Source organism: Dysidea avara, chromosome 1 (genome assembly GCF_963678975.1).
Source record: "Dysidea avara chromosome 1, odDysAvar1.4, whole genome shotgun sequence".
Classification (NCBI taxonomy): Eukaryota; Metazoa; Porifera; class Demospongiae; order Dictyoceratida; family Dysideidae; genus Dysidea; species Dysidea avara.
Window position 1 is genome coordinate 59,923,074 of NC_089272.1, and position 18,219 is coordinate 59,941,292.

The following is an 18,219-nucleotide window of genomic DNA, read 5'->3' on the forward strand; positions in this document are numbered from 1 at the left end:
GGGAAGAGTCAGTAAGATACGCGAAGACAATATCATTAGTATCTGGCCTGCTGGTTTCTGTTGTTGGAGGCGGGTACATTTGGTATCGCAAGATGGGCGTTGACGCTTCTGAAGAAGGGGAGGCGCCTCAACAAGATGTGAAGGTTGCAGAACCAGAACAAGCCGTTGAAGAGGTGGTGAAGAAAAAGCGAAAGAAGCCAACGTTCCGTGAACAGCAGATCATAAACTACGAAGATCGGATAAGAGCCTACAGTACTCCAGACAAGATTTTTCGTATGTTTGCCACCATTAAGATTTATGATGACAAAGGGAACTGGGAAGTTTTTATGACACCTACAGATTTTGTTCGCAGTATCACACCAGGTGTCATGCAGCCAGAGGGACTGGGCTTTGATGAATTCCTTAATTTTGATCAAAAGAAATTTGAGGCTTGGAAGAAAGCAGAGGTGGTTGAAGATCCAGATAGCCTGTTTGCAAAGTTGGAAACTATCAATTTTACTGACTTCATATTTCTGCTTACTGTCATCAGTACACCAAAACGAAATTTTGCCTTGGCTTTCAGAATGTTTGACTTGAATGGTGATGGTGAAGTTGATTACCAAGAATTTCAGAAAGTATACAAGATTATTCTGCAAGGCACAGCTGTTGGTTCACGACATAGAAATCGTGCCACTACTGGAAATGTTTTAGGTGAAGTCAGTGAAGAATTTGGTACCTACCTGTTTGGGAAAGATCGTTCTAAAAAACTTACTGTTGAGCAGTTTCAAATGTTTCATGATGAGCTGACTTTGGCTGTCCTAAAGGAAGAATTTCACCGGTACGAGCCTGAAGACAATACCATTAGCGAAAAAGATTTTTGTGAGTTGTTGCTGTCATACTCAGAGGTTACAGACCAGGAGAAAAAAGTCTACATGAAGAGAGTTAGAAAAGCATTTAATCCGAAAGAAACCCATCCTGGGATTACATTTGACCAGTTAAAAGCATTCAATGTATTCCTTAGTTCCATATTTGAAATTGACGTCGCACTGGGCATGTATCATGCTGCGGGAGCATCGATTACTAAAGACGACTTCAAAAGAGTGTCCAAAGCTGTTGCAGGCATTGAACTAGACGATCATTTAATTGATGTTGTCTTTGTCATTTTTGATGAGAACAATGACAATGAGTTAAGCCACAAAGAGTTTATTGACATTATGAAGGGTAGAATTACTAGGGGATTGGAGAAGCCGAAGGAAATGGGCTTGGGAAGGATGATGAATGCCGTATTTTCTTGTGCAGTTGCAAAATTTAAATCCAAATAATTGTACAGTGTATACCTACAGTAGTACTGTGTAAAAGATTTCTGTGTAAATTGTATGTTTAGTATGTAGTTACAAATATATATTTATTTAGCAAATTAAATATAATTGTGGCATAACTACACTGGGCATGTAGGACTTGTAATGGGAACTATGGTGATCCTAAATACTGAGAGTGCATAGAAATGCTATAGATACAAAGTTTAGTGATAAGAACACTGGCACTTACACACACCTCTTAGGAGTGTGGTTCAGAAAAAGGAAATAACAAGAAAATGAGCACTGAATCCTTTAAAATGCTGCAGTAACATTAAACCCTACAACTGTCTGACCATAAAATAACTTGATACAATCTAGGCCTTGGCATACCTAACACTCTCAAATCAGTAGATGTTGTACTGTTTCCAACACTGTTAGCAGCCACACAAGTGATTGCACCCTCGTCAGATTTTTGTATAGAGGAAAATGACAGGAATCCCTCACTGATTGTGACTCTGTCATCTTGTGTTATCAGATTACCATCATCATCATACCTGACCACAACATCATAACACATACTGATTATACAAAGGAGCAATTTCAGGTCTTCTAAGATAGTTTTAAAAAGAACTCCATGTCTTAGTGTCTTTATCTTGGTAGACAATGAGGTCTTATAAAATCCATTAACGGTCATTATAGAGAGCAATTTATTCAGCATTCACTAGTACCGTGCATCCATTTTTGATTGTGGGTTTCACATTTAACGATTACAAGTTCTAAACTGGGGAGTATCCATTTACTGTACTGGACTACTGGACTCACGTAAAGTTTGCTCAAATACATTTTTCAACCACTAAAGTGATTAGCCATTATGATCATTACTTTCTACAGCTGTACCACACACTTAGAGTTCTCAGTGTCTTGTCTTGCATTTTAGAGGCACATAGCGGCATAATTATAGTTTTAGTAGGTCTACTCAATGGTATGATAAGTTCATAATCAGTAGGTTGAGTTCTACTTCTCTACATGTATAACTTTTCACAAAGATGCAGCTTTACATTTCTGTTAGCCAGTGCATGACATGTGTGCATTGGGAAGCATTTCTCTGGTTAACTGGACACTGTGCACTCATAAGCATTATATTCAAGAACCAACTAAGGAGCTGGCCATTCTATAGTGAATAATTATGCAGACTGTTGAAACGTTAGGCAATATGTTACATTATTTCAATATAGCTAATTTTAGGTGTAAAAACTGATTGAAAATGTGTACTATTTAGCATTGTTTAGCATTAGCAATCAGTGGGTGCTATGTGTGCTATTTAGTAGTTGGACGCATTAGCAGAGTTAACAGTGCACAGTGTTTGTATGATTGCTAGCAGCACATCTTGCTAGTGGTAGGCAAATTATTTTTGATAACAAACTACACTGAGGTTTTAGTGTAGTTTTTTTTGTGAATAATTTGCAAGTTTCTATGTCTCGTGGTGAATGACATGACATCCAAAATGCTTCTGCGGTTAAGGCAAGAAAATAAAAAAGTTTAAGTCCAGTAATCCAGTCCAGTAGTCCAGTCCAACGAGTGAATACATGCACCCTTCTAAACTGTGCACTCCAACACCACTAGCCACTCAGATCTTTGCCTCGAGTTTTAAATTCACTATTTTGATCCTAGTCCTTGGTTTCTAACCTATAAAACTCCTTAGAAATATTAAGAATTCACTAGATGCCTAGCTAGAATGGTAAACAAACAATTAATTTTATCATAAGCACAATATCAGGCCAGGTGTGGGCTTTGAATTACAAACAAAATTGCTTTGCACATGTGCGGCTATGGAAGTAATTGTTTATTGACATAGGATACCACACATACCAAGTGATGATGGGCGGTGGATCTCCGGTTGCTTGGCAAGTCAGGTTCACTGGCTGACCCTCCACAACAGTAACATTGTCCTCTCCCACTACAGCTACAGCTGGTACTACATTAGAAGGAAAATGTACATTTGCAAAACGTATTGTAGTTGGAATAATTATGAAAGTTTGCAAGATTAAAGCATGACAAATTTGAGCCAAAACAATTTCCTTTCCAATCGCAATTTAATTTTGTTGCTTGGCAAAGTCTTTTAATGTTCATCCACCAAACTGATGATCTCTGTTACTTTTTAGCTGTTTATTATTGTAGCTACACAAATTAAATTACCTAGTATTGATAGAAACACATCAGCCTCATCTGATCCGATAGAGTTGGTGGCACGACAAGTATAGTTGCCTTCATTAGTGACTTGTACAATGGACAATAACAAACTACCATTAGTCAGTACTCCATCCACCTCAGCAGAATTGAACAACCATGTTATACTGGCAATTGGGTTAGCCACTGCTGAACAGTGTAATAACACCTCATCACCTACTGTTGCTACGACATCAGTGATAAATGTGGAGGATATTTCTGGAGGATCTGTAATTACAATTATCCTTAGTATTTACAGAAAGTGTGTATGACATGATGTGTGTGCAGTGAAACCTCTCTATTACAGACACTTTGGGACCCAGTATTGTTGGTCCATTATTGCTGCAAATGTTTGACATAATATTTATGGCCAATCAAAATTTTCACAATACATTTTCTATGGGAAGCCTTATAAGTACAGTGTCCATTACAGCTCTTTGCTGAACTTGTGATGGTGCTAAACCGTACGTGTCTGTTGTTGCAATCTTTGTTGTTACCAATAATCATCTGGTTGGCTGAAATGTTAACTCTGTTGAGAAAAAATCCACTTTTATTTTTAAGCTGTTTTTCAGGACTCAGCTCAACGTGAACATAATGTAGGTGAGTTTCTAAATGGAGGTTCTTCTGTATATTTATTTGGCAGTATTGTAGTCTGGTATGCTAAGAATATATGATACTAATTTTGTACATTATCCTGTATAGTAACATATCTGAGAAGCTTACTTACTTACTTACATGCTAACCCAACAAATTTTGTGCGTTAATTACATAGCTTCCATCTTAAGTGAAAGCTTCTAGCAGATAGTACAACAGCCACATTGCTTTCATGTTTGTGTATACATATTCAGCATAAAACTGTTACTCACATTGCACATTGAGGTATGCCACGGACTGGATAGTACCAGCAATGTTGGTAGCTTCACATGTAAAACTGCCATCATCACTTAGCATGACTGGATCAATCATCAGATTACCTCCTGCTACCACAAACCTACTATCTGTTCCTAGATGTACCAATAATGGTAATAATAGTGTATTATGATACCACCTTACACAACATCTGTAACAATAGGGCATTCCCAGGGAAGCCAATGGTTTTATTGGATCTTGCTTTAAGGCTTAGTCCCTTCCTCATGTGATAGCAAAACATCAGTTAGTCTAGTAATGAAAGTTCGTATTCTGAGAAAAAGTGAGTAAAAGATCGATAAACTCTAATAAAACAGTCTGGCAATATGAACTGCTTTAATAATAGAACAACTGTAGTGCAACCTATCTTCAACAGTCTCACGTACAACCCTGGTGTACTCTGAGTATATAACTAGTAAAATGTTACAGCTATTCTTGAGCAACATTCCTCAGCTGGCAACCACATGCACAATTTAGAGCAGATTTGTGCAAATTTAAATTATTTTTCTGACGCATATACAATTCAATAATTATGGCTTCACCTGTGATCAGTGTTTGATTTCTGTACCATGAAATAGTGGGGGTAGGATCACCTGATACTTGACAGGTAAAACTGGATGAACCAGTTACAGGTGCTGTGATATTGGTAGGCAGTTGAGTGAACACAGGGCCAACTGCACAAGATAAAACAACAACAATTATTTTTAATATAAATGGTAAAGTACTAATATACCTCTAACAGTAATATTTGCTCCTTGACTAATGACCGATTGAAGAGTAAGAGGGTTAGTAGCAGTACAATAATACAGTCCTCTATCTGATAGTTGTGTATCTATGACTGATAAGTTGTTCCCATTAACAACAAAGCGGTCTCCAAACAATAATCGGTGATCTTTAGTCCACTGGACATCTGCTGGTGGTATGCTGGTAGGTGGTCCACATGGTATAGTGGTTGTTTCACCAAGTACAGCCAGTATGCTATCAGGAGGTTGTACCTGGAATTCTTGGGAGATCACTGCAAGGATAGAAGTGTTTATACAAAACTTTATTCAAGTGTACGTTAGGAGAAATTCAGTTACGAACTATCAAATACAACACAAAAGAAAAGTTTGACATGTAGATGCATTACATTTGCTAAATGCTAGGTAGTCACTTTTGGCTGAAGGTAAGATATGCATTCTGTATCTCCATAACATGTTATTACTAACAGGGGTGGTTTTAGGGGGGTTTCTGAGGTTTCCAGAAACCCCCTCTGAAATAGCGTGCTCCCCTACAGTTCATCTGGTTGAAAAAAATTACAAACAGTTATACATACTGTATTATATTATGACTTTTTCTATTGGCAAAACTTCATACTATTGCTTTTGAAATGAAATCACTTCATAGCATTGAAAACTACATAGTGACCCTTTTTTTTGGTTTTCAAAGTTGAAGTTGCAATTCCAGAGAATCTGAAACCCCCTTCTGAAAATTTCTAGATCTGCTCCTGACTAAACAGTCAGGGTATTGTAGTACCATATCTCGCAAACACAAGTCCTTAGAGATTTGTGCAGCCGATAGTAGCATGATATATTGTAGTCTCAAATTAAAGTTTGGATTTCTTGGGATTTATAAACAGCATAATATGAAGTACAGTACATCATATTGCTGTTCATACATGAAACATTATGGTACGAAACACTCTATCAGTGCATAATAATTCATAATTTGCTTCACCATGATATCATGTTTTCTCAGTGGGTATATGTGACCGGATTCGCGAAAAGGGGTCTTCCACACACATCCAATTTACCAACTTTGACAATCCCTAACTTCAGATTGTAAAATGCTAAGGAGTTGAAATGAGTACCAACATACCTTAATGGATGGAGAAAATTTCAGGCTTATAATTTATGTTACATGAACACAAAGTCATGGTCTTCCAAGTAGATAGAATTGGATGTGTGTGGAAGAACCTTTTTGTAACTCTGGTCACATACAAGAAACTATGCATATATTAGACCACTGTTTAGCAATTTTCTGTTTTTCATCAGCTCCCACATGTACTATTAGATGTATTACCCCATTGTTTTTGTGTGTATCAAACATACGTAGGACAGTTTTCAAAGCTCATACAATAGTGGCATAGAATACCAAGAAACTTTAAATTGTATTGTCAGATTTGTGCAGTGAGCCCTCCAACAAACAAGAAGGTAAAATGACTGAGTGTGTGTGTGTCAAACAGACATCTTGCCATATTTGTCAGTGGAGACTGTATTTACATTGAAAATGAACCGGAATCTTGTAAAAATTGGACATATACAGTAGCTTAGCTACAGTGAATTGAATAATGATAATGGCTCGACCGCCTACTTTCTACATTTGTAATTTAGTGATGATGCCAGAAAATCATTATTATAATGCTCAGCTATTAACTTACTTGCAATTGACAAAGTAGCAGTGGTACTGGTCACACTGCTGACATCATTGTCTGCCCTACACTGATAACTACCAGTGTTTCTCTGCAGTACATTGCTAATAGTCAGTGTTGAGTTGGTCATCTGACCCCCCGTACTGACTGCAATACTATCACTTATGATGTTGTCATTGTGTAACCAAGTGATGGTGGGAGCTGGTGATCCAGTAGCTGAACAGTTGAAGGAAGCTTGTTGTCCCTCAAAACGTAATATTATACTAGATGGGTTCTCCAGAAATGAAGGTGTGATTAACGGTACTGTGTAAAATAAAGAATAAACAAATGATAATCACATTATACAGCTGTACATAGGGATCTATATTTTCCTGAGCTAGATACATATTATGTTACACATAATATGGATTACCAGTAAAAAAATATTACTTGACATTATTGCTGGAATTCAGGTCAGTGTACTACATAATATGAAATGCTTGGCCTTTAGGTTAAATTGATGAGATTCTTCAACTGACAAAGTTCATGGGTATGTGTACTGTGTGCATAAATAATAAAGAGTGCTAAGGTATAATGTGCATGTGTATAAGTGTGTACATCTGCATGCATGTATGCATAGACAGATGCTTACTTTGAACTGTTAGTGTGGCATTATTGCTGAATACTGGACTATCAGGTAGCAATGGGTTAACAGCTCTACATCTATACACTCCATCATCACTGATCATGACTGGTGAAATGGCCAGTGAGCTAGACACCCTACCTATGTCATGCGAGAGCTCTTCTGATTGTACAATGAGTCTACTAGATGATGATACTTGTAATGGTGTACCATCCTTCAGCCATGTCACTGCAGCCAGGGGTAAACTGGTGTCTTGTATGCAAAAGAACTGTGCAGTGTTCCCCAGCATGACCATCTTGCTTTCAGGATGTCTTAGAAACTGTGGCATGATGACTGTGGAATAGAAAGGGGATTATACAGAATGGAGCAGATAGGTCATCCAGCTATAAGTAACATGCATCTTGCAGTGGGAAATCCTGATGGTTAAATTTATTTAAAGTGTATAAATTAACACTGGTGAAGTCTTCTTATAAGTTGTAAGTAATACATTAACGTATATAAATTAGTGACATAGCTACATACATACACCCCCGGTAACTGTGTAAAACACAGCTATATTGCTGCCTAGCAATGGGATGCCTGTTCACCACTCAGGCATTTGAGTTTTCTACAGTCAAATCCTCCTGGGGCAGGACAAGTAACCCACAGGAGGACTATCCAGGTCAGTATTACAGAGAGAGTTTGCAGAACCTGAAATTCCACAATGACCCCAACATTGCTAAGCAAAACAAGGACAGTTGGGATCTGCGTAAACACCAGATACACATTGATGTTACAGATGGGTGGGCTGCTTCCCAGTTGGCCACCAGGTCCCCATTATACAGCTGGATATAGTAGACTGGAGCAATGTGAGTAAAGTTTCTTGCTCAAAAACAACACCAATTGCGTAACTGTGCATCAAACCTGGAGTCTTTTGATTACCAGCTATAGGCCAAAGCTCTAGCCACATATATATACACACACAGTCACACATGCCTGCCAATCCAAAAAAAATGTATTGGTAAAAGTTATGCACAGCATGCAGGAATTAATCTTCAAATGTGCACCATTTGTAATACACAATAGGTGTCATGCATTTGTATGGTACTTACATGCAAATTGCAAGTATGCCTTCCTTGTGTGCTCTTCTCCTGAGGAACGCACAGTGGCTACACAGGAGTAGTTGCCGTCATCACCATCTACCGTATGATTAATCCTTAACTCAAATACTCCATCAGCAACTCTCATTTGTACTCGGCCATCATAAGCAATGTCAACATTATTGTGTCTCCATCTTAATGAGACTAGAACTGATGACTCTACCTGGCACTGAAATGTTACTGGACTCCCTTGAGCAATTGTGTTGTTTAATGGAACAGTCTGAAATACTATGTAAACACATACAAATATTAATCATAAAGGCCTTAAAGTGTTATGTTGGGTGTATCTAGATGCAGCCCCTCAACCACCTTTATGGAATAGTTTAAAAGGCAACTCAAATCTATTGTGCTATACATGCATACAGTTGTGCAACACTGATATTTAGTAGTTAATTGCAGCGACATACTGTGCATCGCCTGCAGTTAGCCACCCTGTTAGCTACGCCGCGCTTACATACTGACATTGCAGCCATGACTGGTTAAGACTGGCTTCCATCTACCAAATATACACGAATTATGTTGATACAAAAGCACGGAATGATCTACTAGATGTTCTATACAATTTATGGGGAACCACTAAAGCGACTAACTAAGGTCGTCCGACACTGATGCTGCTGAGGTCCTTACCATAGATTATAGACACACACACACACACAATCTATGTCCTTACCAATCTGAGCATTGGATACGCGTACAATGAGACAACATATCAGCAGGAATCTCCACAGACTCATCGTTCTCTGTTGTCTACAAAAGGGTGCGTTGATCTGGCGACATAAACAAAATTTAAACGGAGCCACGCCCTACACAATCTCCGTATTCTTAATTGCTGGGTATCCGTTTATGCGGATTGTCAGTTGTGGTCGAGGTTGTGGTACACGTGTAACTTTCCTGTTAGTGTGCTTGTGCCATACCTAGCTACGTTTCGCCCCGCCCCTTCGAAAAAAGTAAGGTCTGGTACCATTATCATTTCGACAGCGTACGTAAGACAGTAAGTTGCCGGTAACCACGTCAGATGATTGCGTTGCCAAGGGTTGAGTGTTTAATATCAAATTTAGTATCTATATACTTCACAAGACCCATATTTTTGTAAAGGGGTGGGTGGCGCCACATTTCTTCATGACCTAAAAGTAGGGATGTCAAACGGATTTTTAAAAGTTTAACAAATGCATGTTTTAGTCACAGCATCTTGTAGAGCTCGAAAAATGCTGCAAATTGATAGTTAGGTTTGCCACATTTGCACTTGTGGTAGCCAGTAATTGTTAAATAAACAAATAGGCGGTTCTCTTAACCATGGCACAAAACAAAAACAAGTGACGTATGGGTGATTACGTCACTTTGTATTATCGATTGTGTAGCATTGACAGGAAACTAATACAGGCGTTCAAGTTGCATCTTGCGCTGACTGAAAACCAACCTATCGATTAACTGAAACGCTGTTGTGCATGGCGATCAACAAAACTAGCCTGCTGTCATCTTCCATACATTTTCTGGGCAGGGATCTAACATTGGGGCTTACACACGCACCTAGCTACTCTAATCATAAGGAAACTCACCAGAAGAGCACTACCGTGACTAGTTCATTACTATGAAACGGAAAAATATAGTGCCTAAACTGTCTGCAAGACGCGCAATTCATTGTGCCACCTTTTAATGAAATTCACGGGAGAAGAAATTCCGTAATTTTACGGAATTTTGACATTCCTACTAAAAGTATATACAACAGTAAAATAGTCACGTGATAAACGATCATGTATGCCGAGTAGTCTGGCGCGGCCGCACATTCAATTAGATTAAGGGTGTGTGCCTATAGTCCTGAGCGTGCCATTTATGTTTTGATCCAACACAGAATGGTGGACCATTATGGCCAACAACCTCACACAATTTTTAATGTCCTGATCACTGCTGTGCACAAACCAATTAGGGCTTCAGTGTACAAGCCAATGGAACTGTTTTGCAATATTTTACTCTCATTATAATACATTCCAGCATGAAAAAATATATAAAAGTTTCACAACAGGACGTACATACTTTGACTTTCAGATTATCATTAAACATCTACATTAACAATAAGGCGGCTAATAATTATGTGATGTGCATAATCTATACTTGTGAATTTTGGTGTTTTTAATCATAAAATACAGTAGGATTTTTATGTTGTATATTACACATATAAAGTGTATATGAATACAGTGGATTTTCAGCTATCCAAACACCTTTGTTCTTAGAGTCTGACAAAGTGTTCAGATAAGTGAATTTGTTTGGACAAATGATACTCTAATCTAACAGTCAGTCTTAGTATTCGGAGAATCGAGGTGTTCGGATAACTGAGGTTTGGATAAGCGAGGATCCGCTGTATTGAAAATCTATTAGCTGTGTTCAAGATTCAAAATGCTAAGGTATATTATGTAACAGTATGTGTATATATAACAGGAGGTTGATGACATTTCATTAATCATCTAGTGATGTTTAAGAATTGTGATTCTACACTGACGTCTCAAATATGAATTGTGAGACACCTCTAAAAACAATAACTGTTATCATCAGTATTTTAGCTTTGGCTTTGATTCTCTTTGTAGATACTCCTTACAGTTTTAATAAATTTCAATGGAAAGGTTTAAGCATTACAGACGTGGTTTTGGTCAGTATCTGGTTTTATCCCTAACCTTGAACACTTATATATCTAGCACCTTGCAAGTGGTGTTACATATATTGCACCTCAAAATGTGAAATTTTCAAGGAAGACCATGCTCCAGACCCCAGGACTGTACCTCACCACTTTCTGATGCCCCCTGGTTATACATCAAATAAAGTACTTAGGATTAAACCATTTTAATGTAGCATTCTAGGCTGTGTTGTTGTGTGGTCTGCTCAATGGCTGATACGTACATGGTGGATAGAAACACACATCAATACATCACCCATACAATCATTTTTGTGTTTATTCATCATAGAATACAGTTTAGTTGCAGCCAGCTTGTTGTAATTTAGCAACCACACTGTTCCTAGCTAGACTGGTAAACTAAAGTCTGCAATGTAATTAATCCTCTGTGTTGCTCAATATAATGAGTAACTATGTAATGGGTTCAGTATAACTGGCAGTTGTATTTGTAAAATTTTAGTAAACACCGATAGTGGTATATAACATAAAATATGCTCCAAGCATATTCATCCCTATATAAGACATTTAATCCAGCTGTTGTTTTATTACCCTTGCTTGCAGACCTACCTATATACACTGTAAGGTCCAGCCAGTGCCACAATACCAGAAAGTGACTTTCACTTGTCAGGCTGATGCTAACCCTCAAGGTGATTTTCAGTGGCTAAGAAACAATCAAAGATTCATATCACATGATCCTGTAGTGTACATGTCTAATGGATGTTTGATGATTACTATGGCTTCAGCATTCCATGCAGGAGAGATAGCTAGTGTGGCTTTTAACATGGAAGGGACAACATCTGATCCAGTCTAGCTAACCTAACTGTGTTATGTAAGGAATGTTTCATTATACATACACTGTATGCATGGTTCATGTGCAGTTTTATGTGCGACATAGTGTATTAAACATTTATGGCATTGTTATGTCTTACGGACAGTAAAAAGATGTGTAAGAGTACTGCTTGCATAAGTTTGCAATTCACTTCCCAGTTGGGCTATATAGTTCAATTTTTTGAATGAGTAATGTATGCTATAAAATAATAGTCTAAAGGTCAGCACTGTGTTAAGGGTGTAGTGTTCAGAGACACAATATGCACATGACATAGGTACAGTATGTAGTGAAATAATAGCTGAACAACTACTGTAGTAGATACTGTTGCTGATTATAGCAACAGTGTATGGAACATATACTGACCAGTAACTGCTTTTCTTATTCCGCAAAAGCAGCAGTAATGCTGACACAGTATCTCGTTAATGTAATGATTTAGTTTGATACAACATGTGTTTGTGGTACTATACAGTAGAGTATGTGAGCATGTGAGTTCGTAGGTACTGACCCATGTAAAGTGTAATTTACTAAAATACACAATTGTGTATTGAACTAGGTATTAGATATTTTAATGCCAACTTTTAATGATGATAAAATCAACCTGATTCGATCAGAGGAAGAAGACAATGTATTCAGCAGTACGTGTGGCACTACAAGACAATTTTGCCTACAGCAGTGACCACTTTTAGTGACCACTTCAGTGACATCCCAGATAATGGACCCCTGAAGATGAAATAGAAAATAGTAGCAGTGAAGACGAATTTGATGGCCCCTTATGCCACAGCAGACCAGGTACAACGTTGGGAGAAATGTAATTGCTACACTTACAAACTAGAAAACAGTATTGAAGAGACTACTGAATCAAACAGAAGTTCTAATGTTGATATATTATGTATCTGGCAATTCTATCCATGCCAAGAAAATTATGTAGTTAATTCAGACTACTGTTGATAATATGTATGTAATGTGCACTTATATTAATTTCCTTGCCATGCCAACTATCCCAGATTACTGGCGCCAGTTGCCAGTAGACCTTCAATACATGGACACATTTTTGTTTTCTGAACCAATGCTGTTGTATTGCTAGTAGAAAACTAGACCTACTATAATGTACTGTAAAGCCATGTAATTGTCGCATGTTGTCTGAGGGCCACATGTGTATATTATATTATTTGTGTATGCATGGTGACAATTTTTATCTGATGATAACAACCATCTTATTGTAGCAATATAAAGAATCGCCTTCTTTACTACTGCACAATAAACTAAGCATAATGAAATTGATGAACTATTAATTTTATACATGTGCTTGTAGCCATAATCCAGGAGGTGAGTATACAATAGGTACAACTATGCAATACAGTGGAACCACTCACACTTTGGTATGCTGTGTGTCTCACTGTATGTACTTTGGTGGGCTATATAATTGATATTTTCACTTTCAGAGATAAACAATATGGAGTCAGACCTTGTCCTTATTATGGAGGTTTTTCTACTGTACATACGTATATGTATCCTTAATTGTGACCAACTTTGGAAAATCATTCTTATATGGTCGCACCTGAAACAGTTAGAAATTAGCATGGTGCTGTTTAATAACAGTAAACACTGTTCAAATATTTCCTGCATGGTAATTCAAGGTATCTATGGTTTATTCTACCCAGATATGGGTAGGAATTTAACCTATAATACTCTGTTTCAGAACTACGTACGTGTTGAATGTGCCCATAAGGATGATTTTCCAAAATTCGGTCGCAAGTTAGGGAGTTTGCTAATAGAGATTAGACCAGTCATGGCTCTATGAGGTTTCATCAGTTTTCAGGAACCACATTACAATAAGGACCTCAAACTGCTTGAATCTATTCAGAATCGAGCTGCTCGCTGGATTTGTGGCAGTCACTTTAACCCTATTTACATGGTCACCATCATCAGGATTCTGCCTTTCTCATATCTATGCTTTATTACCACATCACTCAAGCACTGCTAAACAAAATTGTTAAGGTTTCCCATGGCTACTGTTTAAATGCTATGGTAGCACTTACAGACGCTGACTGTAACACAGGTATATTAATTTTAGAACTCTTATCTCTAAAAGTGTTAATTTTAGTCAGAAAATAGTCCCTCTACCCCCTTGTAGTGCTACCATAGTATTTAGTTACCAGTATGGTAATATTTGAAGGTACTATTTTTTGACTGAGCAATCAAAAGTTAGCACGTTTGCTGTGCACCTTGAGTTTTAACAATGCCATTATGTAGTTTAGCAACTGCAAGTTACTGTTCTAGATTGGAACCAGTAACCAGTCAGCAAAGTTTCAGAATCATCTTCCATAGGTTTCACTGTACAATACAATCCTGTCATACACTATTAGTTACATGAGTGTCCAGATGGGTTTTGTTACTATTATCATATATTGCTATTATGTTATACATCTATACGTACCAATACAGGTGTCTGCACAAACACTTGCTACATCTTATATTCTTCAGTTCCATTATGGTACGTATATCACTAGTTTCGTAGCTTAGCTACCAATAGTTTGGGCCTTGATCATACTCAAAACAATTTAGTAACTTCCATGGTTGTTTGTTTAGTCCTGCTCGAGTTTGTCATTGGGGACAAAGAGAAGAATGGACGTATAAAATTTTATGCAAAACACACGTATATGTGACTGGATTTTGGAAAAACGATCCAAATCGCACATTAGAAGTTTCGAGATAAACGGTTTTAAAGAATTGAAGCCAGCATAACTATCCAAGGATAGCAAGCACGCGTATGAAATTTACACAAAAGATGCATCAATCTGTTACCTTTCAAGCCACTTCCAGTGCTTGTAGCTGATTGTACAGTTTCCCGCCAAATAAGATAGAAAATCTGAGCAGTTGGACGAGCGAAGTAGTATCACGAGTGCTCACAAAGAGGTGGAGACTGGGGGGTGGCGGGGAGGCCTCAAAGTGGAGGCAGACCACGATTGGAGTCCAGACACGAGATTACAGGGCTGTGCTGGCTCCTTAGTGGCTGATATGTAGCACAATCTAGAGAGAACACGTCTGGCCAACATTATAAGGCTGCCCACCAGTAAACCACTGATTCTTGCCAAGCCAGGCTAGGTCCTTCACAAGGCCTGAAACCGCCATTTGGGCACTCCACACCACCCAGAAAAGACGTCTATTAAAACCAGCCTCGTGTAGTTTGAGTAGTGCTGAGGGTCAAAACTTGTAGTACGATAGTGTAGCTATCCACTGGTGGTGTTAGTTTGATTTTGCCTGATGTGCGATTTGGTTCGGTTCTGTAAAATCTGGTCACATATACAGTGTATGGGTATACTAGTTCTCTAGCTTTATATATGGAAATTCTTGAACATGTGCACACTCTGTGAACGCAAATAAATCAAGGACGCAGCAGTAACAGCAACATTGCACTACTCTGGCATGAGCTTATTACCGTACACAAGGAAATTTAGACGTAAGAAAAATTTGACGAATTCTGACTTCAGCAGATTTGACGAATAAAATGTTGACGAAAATCAAGAAATTGTAGTACTTTTAAGGGCGTTTATAAACATTTGACAAATTAATCAAATTCATCAAATTCATCAAATTTTTTGATGTCAAAATTTCCTTGCGTACGGTATACTGTGGTTAAATGATATAGGGTTTCCAAATGAACATGTTAACTTGAATAGATTGGATACTTATTAACACATTGGTTTCTCTTGCAGAGATCAATGGCAAATTAAAGTGAACTTATTTACAAGAAGCAAATTTGCTTGAGAATGAATGTTATCATTGCAGTTTTAAAAATAGGCCATGGACATGAAGAAAGATGTAAGAAGCTAAGGAAGGCTGTATAGTTTTTATCCACAGAAAGTGAACAGTTATTCTTGTAGATCGGTGGAAAAATAAAGACACATTTCAGTACTTTTATCAGCTCCTTTTTACTTCCATATTTTCCAGATGACCATACTTTTCCAAAACAACTTCTAAGGCTTCTTTCATAGTTGGGGAAGCTTTCTAAGGTGGTGTTTAGTTTAGGTGAGGGATTTTGGCAATCACCAGTTCTTTAGTTAGGAATGAAGATTTCTACCAAACATTGTCACAAACCAACTAGAACAGGTTGAAAAATCTCTTATAAACTTGTAACAATTGTTCTTGTTCTTCTTGTTCTATGAGTTAATGGTTTGTGACATCTACAACAGTCAAGTTTACACACTTGCACTATATATAGTACAGCCATGGAGGTAATTATATACAATTATGGTGATGTATGTACACAGTAGCTAAACATGGACAACTATAGTGCTACTGTACTAAATGCGTAATACAGTTTTGTTGCTATGATCTAAAGTTAATGGATGATTTGCTGGGTACATAATCATCATTACATTGGTGCAAATGACAGCTTCAACTTGATTCCAGTTTTTGCTTTCAAGATGGTATGGAAATAAGGTTCCACGGTGTGGGTTGTGTCCACTTCTAGCAGAAACCTACATGCAACATTAAGATCTGTATAATATAAGGTATTATTACAGCTGAAGAACAAACTATACATCATGAAGTGCACCCTAAAATTAACAAGGATGACCAACTGGAGAAGAAACTACCCCAGAGGCAGAGGAAAAGCACCCCAAAGGGTCTTCAAAGTATGTCTAATTGTTATCTGCCAGAGCAATGTTGATTGTTGCACTGAAGGCTGCTTGGTGAGTCTCGGAATAGCTTTGTGCATGTTTTTGTTTAACTCCAGCTCAAACTTGAAAATTCTTTAAACCACTTAAAACACTACCTCACTTGTGTGTACTAGATTTGAGTTAGAGCTGAGCGATAGTACAACTATCACTATCACGATTTGATAGTAACTTTTATATCACGACAATGATAGTATCACGATAGTTACTAGCAGTTATTAAAGACACTCAACTTCACGTATACAACACATGAATACTCCTATTATGTACACACCACATATCTGTTTTTCTAACACTCCACTTAAACCGTTATGTGTCAGTATTACAGTTGTTATCTTTGTTGTCCACATTCAAGCTACTAGTCTTTTACAGTTTTCTGAACTTCAACGCTATCATGTTTGCTTTTGTTATCCATATTTTTGACTAAGCAAATATATGGATAAGTAATCGCGATAACATGATAGTATACTATCAAGATCATGATTGCTAATAGCTATCATGATAATCGATTGATCGCTACTATCGCTCAGCTCTAATTTGAATCTATGATTCCAGTGTAGTTTCTGGCACCCTGGCATAATAGCATATCAGGGGAAGAATTTGAGGCACAAATAAACAAAATCTCACAGAACCTACCTTACAGATTACCTATTTGAACCGTTAAAAATACACGTACAAGGAAAATAAAAGGTATAATTGTTGTGAAAAATACAACTCCAGGCTTGAGCTTTAAACTCATGCTTTCCTTAACAAATATTGTCACGTACAAATTATTCCTTTGAAAACACGCATTTATGTACATAAAAGTCGGCACAGTTATTAACTTCTAATCTACTGTAAGTAGCATAATATGTGACCGGGCCTGCGAAAACCGGGCATGTGGGCACAAACTACACCCTGTCACACTACAGGTCATATCTCAATACTGGAACAGAATATTTACATTCTGTAAATTGCATCATACTGCCAATTAAATGCTGATAGAGAGCTAAAATTTGTATTGCCATAGCGTAGTTTTATAAAAAGTTATGAATGATGGAAGTGTGAAAAAGTAGGCAAAAAACGTGTGCCCACATGCCCTATTTTCGCAGGCCCAGTCACATATGCTGTGCAGTTCCAAATAGCATAAATGGGTTGTTTCAAAGTACAATAGACTCAAACTTATTAAATTAATTTCAATATTAATAAGTTACCTGTTTACAACATGTGCGACTGTAACTTTCATCTCTTGCATAGCAAAACGTTGACCAATGCAATTCCTGAATAATACAAATACAAAATGTGTAACTTCATCTGCTAACATTGCATCAGTCCACACATTCACATGGATACATTGAACACTATACCCTTTATAACTATAGTACAAGTACAGATAGCTTGAGCCTATTATGCTTAGGAAATAACCTATTATGATTTTGAGCAGCACTAAAAAATCCAGCCTATTATGCTCAAAATTATGCTTCCAAAAT

At 37.5% G+C, this 18,219-nt stretch overlaps 3 protein-coding genes and 1 long non-coding RNA gene across 7 annotated transcripts in view; 2 read left to right on the top strand and 2 right to left on the bottom strand.

The window, feature by feature from the left end:
* The window catches only part of LOC136238946 (calcium uptake protein 1, mitochondrial-like), a 1,670-nt gene extending 253 nt beyond the window's left edge, over positions 1 to 1,417 (top strand). The window contains exon 1 of the mRNA XM_066029669.1: positions 1 to 1,417. This exon is cut by the window's left edge and continues 253 nt beyond it. Within this exon, the coding sequence (XP_065885741.1) occupies positions 1 to 1,301 (1,301 nt within the window). The 3' untranslated portion in view covers positions 1,302 to 1,417.
* Positions 1 to 9,390, bottom strand: part of LOC136238939 (hemicentin-1-like) — a 39,429-nt gene extending 30,039 nt beyond the window's left edge. The window contains exons 1-10 of the mRNA XM_066029656.1: positions 9,251 to 9,390; positions 8,533 to 8,808; positions 7,451 to 7,774; positions 6,829 to 7,122; positions 5,143 to 5,424; positions 4,952 to 5,083; positions 4,370 to 4,507; positions 3,474 to 3,731; positions 3,147 to 3,252; positions 1,668 to 1,831 (exon numbers count right to left, since the gene is read on the bottom strand). Of these exons, the coding sequence (XP_065885728.1) occupies positions 1,668 to 1,831; positions 3,147 to 3,252; positions 3,474 to 3,731; positions 4,370 to 4,507; positions 4,952 to 5,083; positions 5,143 to 5,424; positions 6,829 to 7,122; positions 7,451 to 7,774; positions 8,533 to 8,808; positions 9,251 to 9,314 (2,038 nt within the window). The 5' untranslated portion in view covers positions 9,315 to 9,390. The remainder of the gene's footprint in view (positions 1 to 1,667; positions 1,832 to 3,146; positions 3,253 to 3,473; positions 3,732 to 4,369; positions 4,508 to 4,951; positions 5,084 to 5,142; positions 5,425 to 6,828; positions 7,123 to 7,450; positions 7,775 to 8,532; positions 8,809 to 9,250) is intronic.
* An 87-nt stretch (positions 9,391 to 9,477) lies between these two features.
* On the top strand, positions 9,478 to 13,070 carry LOC136251375 (uncharacterized). 2 transcript variants are annotated; one of them, XR_010699062.1, is made up of 3 exons: positions 9,478 to 9,571; positions 11,804 to 12,071; positions 12,625 to 13,070. It is a non-coding gene; the product is annotated as an uncharacterized lncRNA (long non-coding RNA). The 2 variants fall into 2 exon arrangements; XR_010699059.1 differs by lacking the exon at positions 12,625 to 13,070 and having other exon boundaries at positions 11,804 to 11,889; positions 11,944 to 12,180.
* A 3,152-nt stretch (positions 13,071 to 16,222) lies between these two features.
* Positions 16,223 to 18,219, bottom strand: part of LOC136239005 (cytochrome P450 4F6-like) — a 71,018-nt gene continuing 69,021 nt past the window's right edge. For all 3 annotated transcript variants that reach the window (XM_066029755.1, XM_066029748.1, XM_066029741.1), the window contains 2 exons: positions 17,944 to 18,009; positions 16,223 to 16,552 (listed from right to left, as the gene is read on the bottom strand). In XM_066029755.1, coding sequence (XP_065885827.1) covers positions 16,447 to 16,552; positions 17,944 to 18,009 — 172 coding nt within the window. In that variant the 3' untranslated portion in view covers positions 16,223 to 16,446. The remainder of the gene's footprint in view (positions 16,553 to 17,943; positions 18,010 to 18,219) is intronic.